The 9,015-nt window shown below is 38.4% G+C and overlaps 1 protein-coding gene across 1 annotated transcript; it reads left to right on the forward strand.

Annotated features, from left to right (window-relative positions):
• Positions 1-4,207: 4,207 nt before the first annotated feature.
• LOC130940469 (uncharacterized) lies at positions 4,208-9,015 on the forward strand. The gene is made up of 3 exons (XM_057868598.1): positions 4,208-4,801; positions 5,252-6,365; positions 8,365-9,015. Exons 1-3 carry the CDS (start codon positions 4,311-4,313, stop codon positions 8,653-8,655), a joined length of 1,896 nt encoding a protein of 631 aa, XP_057724581.1. The 5' UTR covers positions 4,208-4,310; the 3' UTR covers positions 8,656-9,015.

Raw genomic sequence — 9,015 nt, forward strand, 5'->3', positions numbered from 1 at the left:
CCAGTGGCTTAATGGGAGTGTCCCCTAATCCGAAGAGGGTGTCAGGGTAGGCCCTTAACTCTTTCTCGTCCAATCCCAACTTGTCAAATGCTGGTTTGAACAAGATGTTAGCTGAACTCCCTTAATCTACCAGAGTTCTGTGTAGATAAGCGTTGGCGAGAATCATAGTGATTACTACCGGATCGTCGTGCCCGGGCACAATACCTTCTCCGTCCTCCTTGGTAAAAGAAATGGTTGGGAGGTCGGGCCCTTCATTCCCGACTTGGTAGACTTCTTTCAGATGCCTCTTTCGAGATGATTTGGTCAATCCTCCTCCCGCAAATCCTCCCGATATCATATGGATATGTCGTTCGGGAGTCTGCGCAGGTGGACTTCTTCGTCCGTGACCTTCATCATCTCTTTTTCTTTTCTCATGATTGTCCGACTTTTCCATGAGATATCTGTCTAGCCGACCTTCCTTGGCCAACTTTTCTATCACATTTTTTAGGTCGTAGCAATCATTAGTAGAATGTCCATACAATTTATGGTATTCACAGTACTCATTACGGATTTCCCCCTTTTTGTTCTTGATTGGTCGCGGGGGAGGGAGCTTTTCAGTATGGCAAATTTTTCTATAGACATCGACTAGGAAAACTTGCATGGGGGTGTAAGAGTGATATCTCCTAGGGCGTTTGGGCCCGACTTCTTCCTTTTTCTTGGGCTTCCTCTCCTTTTCTTTTGATTAGTGAGGATGCCCTAACTGCCACCTCGGTTCTCGTAACTTGGCGTTTTCCTCCATATTGATGTACTTCTTAGCTCATTCTTGTACATCACATAAGGAAGTCGGGTGTCTCTTTGAGATGGACTGGGAGAAGGATCCTTCTCGGAGTCCATTAACTAGGCACATTATCACTGCTTCAGTGGGTAAGTCTTGAATTTTCAAGCACGCTTTGTTGAACCTTTCCATGTAGTCTCCCAGGGGTTCTCCGACCTTCTATTTCACTCCTAGTAGGCTCGGCGCGTGCTTGACTTTGTCCTTTTGAATTGAAAATCGCGTGAGGAACTTACGGGAGAGGTCGTCAAAGCTGGTGACCGATCTGGGGGGGAGGCTATCGAACCACTTCATCGCCGCCTTCGTCAAAGTCGTCGGAAAGGCCTTGCAGCGTGTAGCGTCCGATGCGTCAGCTAAGTACATCTAATTTTTAAAGTTACTGAGATGGTGCTTTGGGTCGGTCGTCCCGTCATATAGATCCATGTCAGGACTTTTAAAGTTTCTGAAAACTTTAGCTCTCATGATATCCTCAATGAATGGGTCTTGTTCTAGTTGCTCGAGTCGACCTTGGTGACCATGTAATAGTCCCATTAGGTCAACAGAGTGAGGTTGCCCATCTTTTTTGAACTGATGAACTTCAGAGGAGATTCTTTTCGATCTCTGGGTATTCGAGGGACCTTCACCATGCTGTCCTTCTGCTCCTTGTAGAGATATTATCACTTTGTCGTTGTTGACTGCGTCCTGATGTTCTTGCTCAAACTCTGATGCTGTGTGTCCGTCTTCATGTTGATCGTCCGGCATATTGCGTTGATCTCCGAGTCCCCGGCAATGACGCCAATGTTCCGGGGCTTACCTAGAACCGGATGGTTGGGCTTGAGTGAGAGGCCCAAGTGTTAAAGGAAGGTGGTCTCCGACTTGTTCTTGATCGGGAGTCGTCGTCCGAGTTTTGTGTTTTAAGGAATGATGGGGGTGGTACATGCAAAGACACTCCGATGCCTAAGTCAACAAGGGGTTCAACAGGTTTTTGAAGATATTAGAACTTAAGTTTACCTGAGTGCATCATTGTATTTATAGGTGATGGACCAATAACCACCGTTGAAGTAGTTCCACTTCTGATGGTGGATAACCGCCCCTTTATCTTTGGGTTGTTAAGATCACTCTTCTAGAAGTGGGTGAGAGATTTAAGGGGGCCGTTACTTATTTGAATAAGGGTCACCCGCCAGCTCATGTCGAATCCGACCTCTTTGGAGAGGTCGGATGGATCAATGAAGACCACCCTTTGGATTGAGCTTTTTTAGCTTAATTGGGCCTTACCATTGTGTTGGGTTAGGGTATGAACAATATCTATTAGTATTATTTTTTCAATAAATACTTATAATATATAATCGTATAATAGGTATAAATTAATTAATAAATTATTAAAATTTAAAAGTAATAGTTATTTTATTATAAAAAATAAAAATACTTATGATTGACTAAAAATAATAAAATATTTATTATTTTTGTTCCATATTATTTTAGAATGATTTGATTATTTTTAAAATGTTAGTGAAGATATGTATTTTAAATTATAATTTTAAATTTTTGATTATTTTATATTTTTTTATTTACGTGAGAGTGGATCAATTGGTTTAATCAGTGACTCATTAGTTGAACTAATGACCCAGTAGTTCAATCGGTTCAATTCTGATAATTATGATATAATTAAATAATTATGTAAAATATTTTAAACTTTTTAACACATTAAAATTAAGAGTTTAATTTTGATGCACTTAATATTTTATATAGTGGTGCAATTACAATTATTTTTAGATTATTTATCTGGTTAATATAAAAAATAATTATTTTTGTTAATGTAACGTTATGTGATTAAATATCAGGGTTCTGAAAACCGAACCGGACTGGTCGGTTCAACCAGAAAAATCGAAAATCGGTCACCTAACCGGTCCGGGTAAGGTCAGAAACCGGCTGGCAAAAAACTGGTGAAAAAACCGGTCGAACCTGCGGTTAACCGGTGAACCGGGAGAACCGTCCGGTTTTTTCACGGTTTATTGGTTTGCATATTAAACTTCAAAACGGCGTCGTTTTGAAGGGAAAAAAAAAAGAAAAAGAAAAGGGCCATCAGCTATGCACGAACCCTAATAGCCACCACCCTCAGTATCTCAGTATCTCTCAACTCTCACCCTCTCACCCTCCCACAGCCCCTCATCGCCGTCGCACCTCTCCTCCATTGCCGTCGCGGAGCTCCTCTCCTCCATCGCCGTGGAGCTCCTCTCCTCCATCGCCGTCGCCCAGCTCGCCACCTCCACTGTCGTCGCCCAGCTCTCCACCTCCACCGTCGTCGCCGGTAATACTCTGCCTTCCACCTCGGTTCATGTATGCGGGCATGTTTCTGTTCATATTTGAGTTCATGTTCCTATTTCTGTTCATGTTCCTATTTCTGTTCATGTTTCTGTTCCTCTCTATCACAGAAAACATGCTCTTTGATGTTTATCTGGATTACATGATTTTGAGTTGCTGCTTCATGTTTATCTGGATTACATGATTTTAGTTTCTGTTTGATGAATCTTGAATCTGTTTTTGGCTTTCTATTATGATGCGTTGAAGGCAGCTGGGGATTATTTTTGCTGCTTCAAATTTGCTGCTTCATGAATCTGAGTTCAATTTTTGCTGCTTCAATTTTGAGTTGCTGTTTCTTCAATTTTGCTGCTTCATGAATCTGAGTTCAATTTTTGCTGCTTCAATTTTTGCTACTTCAATTTTGCTGCTTCAATTTTGAGTTGCTGTTTCATGAATTTTGCTGCTTCATGAATCTGAGTTCAATTTTTGCTGCTTCAATTTTTGCTGCTTCAATTTTGAGTTGCTGTTTCATGAATTTTGCTGCTTCATGAATCTGACTTCAATTTTTGCTGCTTCAATTTTGAGTTGCTGTTTCATGAATTTTGCTACTTCATGAATCTGAGTTCAATTTTTGCTGCTTCAATTTTGAGTTGCTGTTTCATGAATTTTGCTGTTTTATTTTTTGTTTAGTTATCAATTTTGATGTTTGAAGTTGTTTGTGAACCTCTAATCTTAAGTAATGGACAATTTATTATGTGAAATATTAAATTTTATTAAGTTATAAATTATTGAATTTTATTAAGTTTAATAATTTTATTTAATATTTAATTAAACCGGTTGAACTCCGGTTAAATTTCGGTCGAATCAGTGAACCATTGAACCAGTAATCTCACCGATTTATTGACCGGTCCGGTTCTCACAACCTTGTTAAATACACGTATAAAAACGATTTTATATGGATAATGTTTCAAAATTAAATTCTAAAATTAAACTTTTAAATTTTTTTTATGAAAATGGTAAAATGGAAGTATCCGGCGGTTACATAGCAAAGAACATCATTATTGATTACGCAAACATTTATTGCAATTCAGAACAGTTGTTGTCACTCCCCACACACACCCACCACCATCCATCGCCTTCCGACTCTCACTTCCAAATCTCACACTCTTCTTCTTCCAACACTTTTCACATCACATTATTATTATTTCCATATCCAACAATGGCTGCAGCATTAGAGTGCTGGTCCAGCCGCGCCACCACCACCACCGAGGACGACATGGTCGAGCAGGTCCTCATGCGCTCCCACCAAAGATCCGAAGGACTCACCGCACTCGATCCCCCCTCCTCCTCCTCCTCCTCTTCCTCTTCCACCGCCGCCTCTTCTACCAACTCAACCAAAGACTCCAACAATTCAATCGTCCATAAGAAGCTTCAGAAGCTCTCACGAAACGTTTCCGAAGCCATTGCGTCACTTAAGAACACTCTCAACATTCAAGACTCCAATACTACAAGGGACCCACTTTCTTCTTCTTCTTCTTCTTTCTCTACTACTACTACTACTACTACTACGAATTCTTCGAAGATCGAAGGGTCACGGAAAGTTGTGTGGGGCTGCGTTGTTCGAAACCTGACTCAGCTATACCCTGGAAGCCAGTTACCGGAGAAGCTCATGTCCAATATTCGGAAGCACTACGATTCGTTGCCACTCAGGTTTGAACTGGAATCCAATGCTAAAGTTTCGATCTTTTCACGGATTCTGAGAACCCCATTTGCTTGATCTGAATCATACCCCTCAAGTATGCATTTTTCACAGCTTGGGAACTTCAAGTGAAGTAAAACGAGAAATGGGAGTTTCTCAATATTTTTCTTCCCTGATTTTTACACTTTCTCTTTCTGGGTTTTGTTTGCTTCAATGTTATAAACTCTCTCAACTTCATTTTTTTTTTCATTTCCTTCTTCTGCAATTCGGGAACTTCAAGTGACCAAAAATGAAAGGATGGTTTTAATGTTATAAACTCTCTCGATTCAATGTTACTATGTTAGAACCCTCAGAATTTCACTTTTGTCAGAACGTGGGAACATCAAGTAACCAAAGATGAATCTTTTCCGCCTTCATTGCACTTTATCTTTTGTTGATGATTTGTTCTGTTGTTTCCACAGCTATGCACAAGCTGATTTTGATATGAAGGATGTGTTTCTTCACATCAAGCTGATGGAACAAGCATCAGCCAGTGACTACCCTGCCATCCTGATTCAAGAGGAGAGTGATGCTGATGGTGGTGGTTGTGATGTTGTTAAAGGGTCTGTGTTGAAGCTCACTTTTGCTTGCAACTCTCCAATCTCGTGGCCTGCAATGTCTAGTGCATTGGACAGTTCATCCATTTCCTGCAAGAAAGTTCAGATCTTTGAGAAGAAAGGTTTCACAATTGGGATTGTTCTCCTTGTTGTTCAGCAAGGGCAAGAGAAGCTGGTGAGGACCCGGGTCGAAAATGCTCTCAGATTTGCGATGAAGAAGTCAAAAACCAGTGCTGTGAAGCTCCCCTTTGGGCTCTGTGGGTGCCAGGAAGAGATCTCAAAAGGGAGATCAGAGCGTGGAGAAATTGAAGAAGATGGTGGTGGGGATGCATCATCATGCTATGTGATGAGGGAGTTTGAGAATTCAAGCCAAAAGATTCAGCTTCAGGTTCCATTGCCTAGTTCATCTTTTGTTGTGTCAGTGGATGAATGGCAGACAATAAAATCAGGTTGTAATGAGATTGAGAAATGGGTGTTGAATTCAGATAATGTTGAGTTTTTGGACCAGATTGGACCAAATTCCTATAAAGGTTTCTACAATGGGAAAAGGGTTGGCATTGAAAAACTCAAGGGGTGTGACAAAGGGAATGCTTATGAGTTTGAGCTCCGAAAAGATCTTCTTGAACTTATGACTTGTGGCCACAGAAACATTCTTCAGTTTGTTGGTATCTGTGTGGATGATAATCATGGTTTGTGTGTAGTTACCAAGTTCATGGAAGGTGGTTCTGTGCATGACTTGTTGCTGAAGAACAAGAAGATTCATGCTAAGGATATTGTGAGAATTGCAGTTGATATAGCTGAAGGAATCAAGTTCATGAATGATCATGGTGTTGCTTATAGGGACCTTAATTCACAGAGGATCCTGTTGGATAGACATGGGAATGCATGCTTGGGAGACATGGGAATAGTCACTGCTTGCAAGAGTGTTGGTGAAGCAATGGAGTATGAAACTGATGGATACCGGTGGCTAGCTCCTGAGGTTTGCTCCTATTCATTCTTTTTTTTTTTTTTTTTCAAAGAGTATATACCCAAGTTGGTCCTCAACAAATTTCAGATCAGAAATTTTTATTACTTTGGAAGTCCCCTATGCATTACTTTTGTGGGACAGTTTAGTCCCTCTCTGTCACTTACAATAAAATGTTTAATATGCGTATTGGACAAATAAATCTTTAACAAATTTTATTATAAGGCAATTAGATCTCCCAACAAATTCCATTATAAGACAAATTAGTCCTCCTTATAGAGGGGTCAATCCGTCCCGAGGAACTCTAAAGTAATAAAAATTTATTGAGGATCAAAATGTCCAATTTGAATTTTTTTAGATACTGATTTAGGTGTTCACTGTTTTTTATATTTTAACACTCATTTCAAGTTTTGGAAGAAGAATAATTGTTGCAATCATGGTAATTTGTGTTACAAGATTGTGTTCCATGGTCCTATGTAACACTGTATTGTATTTGCCATACACAGTCCGCATTTTTCTCCAATGCTTTCCATTTTGGGGGTTTAAATAACATTTTGGTCTCTATAAAACTAGTTATTTACAACTTTTGGTCCTACTGTCCAAAAATTTTCAGAAATAAGTAAAATTAGTTGCTATTATCATTTTCTGACCAAAACAAGAGAATGACCAAACTCATAAATAGCTAATTTTACTAGGATAAAAGCATGTTTAAACTATTCTTTAAAGAGAAAATTAGTTAGAGAATAGGGTCTTGTATTGTTACCTGTCCTTTGCCTTCTTTAAAGAATAGGGTCCCTCCTTTCTCTATGGTTTGACACATAGACACCTAATATAAATACACATGCATGCTTTTAAGGTAATATATAGTAATTGTAATGGACTAATGGGCGAGGGAATCTGCTTTTTGCTTTTAACCTTCTTCAGAAAATCTTTTGACACGTAATGAACCAATGACAGTGATCTGTTTCTGAAAATAGTGTGAAAAATTTGTTACTCACTGATTTGGTCAGTAAATTCATCTATCACTTTGGCACTAATAATAATAAGTTTTTATGTATGCAACTTTTAATTGTAGATTGTCACAAATAATTATTCAGCAAACAGTGACATTTTCTTAACTTTTATTTCTTATTTGTTCTAGTTTGTTTGTCTTATATATTAAAATATTCAATGACAAATTCAAGTCCAAGGCAGTTTAGGCTCTTTTTACCTTTTTTGTCTGCTTCCTCTCTTGATGGACTTAACATTTATATATGTAAACACATGAAATGACATACTAGCTGTTCATCTAGAGAACAATTTAGAGCAAACTTTGACTTGCATTGTCTCAAAGCATGTTGTTTATATCCATCGTATTTGAAGCATTAAAAGGAAACTTTATGTCACTTTGTACTAGCATCATTGTTTGAGCATGCCTAATATGACTTTAATACTTTTGTTTTTTGCTTTTACTTTATCTAAGCATTCGTGTATATCATTAGACAAATCAGTGTTAGTGTGAAACTAGGATTAATACATACCATAGTGGAGTCATCATTTCTTAAGTATTTAACATGATTTTTGTCCTAGTATTCTACCTTTTTGATTGATAAAACTACTCAGAAAATAACATAAGGGAAAATAACAAGTTAAACTATTCATTTGCAGAGAAGAGGGAAAATAACAAGTTAAACTATTCACTAAATTCCTTTAAATTTGAAGATAAACAATATGACACATGACACCCCTCCATTGTTAAATTATACACATGATACCCCTCCTTGAGATTTCATGGCATTTGGTGTCATGTTCTTTGTAAAATGTGACACTAACTTCTCATGATATTGACATGCTTTCTAAGAAGGGAGATCTAGGTAGGTATGACAAAGTACAAACCAAGAGGTGCCATGTGCAAAATATCACTTAATCTTAATTTACCCTTTTATCTATTCAAAAGACTCTTAATATGGCATGATTAATACGTACTCCCCATTCTAACCTGTTTATCTTTCTGTCTTTTTCGTGCTGGAAACAGATAATTGCCGGGGATCCTGAGAGTGTGACAGAGACATCGATGAGCAATGTTTATAGTTTCGGCATGGTAATTTGGGAGATGGTAACTGGTGAAGCAGCATATTCAGCATTCTCACCTGTTCAAGCAGCAGTTGGCATTGCTGCTTGTGGCCTTAGACCTGAAATCCCAAAAGACTGTCCACAAACACTAAAATCAATCATGACAAAGTGCTGGAACAATATCCCTTCAAAACGCCCTCAATTCTCCGAGATCTTAACATTGTTGCTGCGTCCAAATAACATCAATAGGTAAACAACAAAAAGTCGATCGGTTACATGAATCAAACAATGTCATTGCGCCTTTCCACTGAATCAATAGGTAAAAGGGAAAAAGGTCCATATTTACGATAGGCCTTTTGTGGAACCTAAACTGTTGATATAGCACTTGATAACAAGTTTGCTCATATAGAAGTAATGAAGATGTAAATTTTTTAGGTTCTTTTGCAATCTTGTATTCTAGCACCTTCACAGCATCATCAAGAAAACCCTGATGTGGGGTGTGGCTGTTTCCTTCTTATAAATGTCTCTGTTCAATTGACATTATCAATATACACTATTTTCACCTTTTTGTATTTTGAAATCTCAATGATGGAAAATGTTAGAGTACAATTCA

Source organism: Arachis stenosperma, chromosome 7 (genome assembly GCF_014773155.1).
Source record: "Arachis stenosperma cultivar V10309 chromosome 7, arast.V10309.gnm1.PFL2, whole genome shotgun sequence".
NCBI classification, from domain to species: domain Eukaryota; kingdom Viridiplantae; phylum Streptophyta; class Magnoliopsida; order Fabales; family Fabaceae; genus Arachis; species Arachis stenosperma.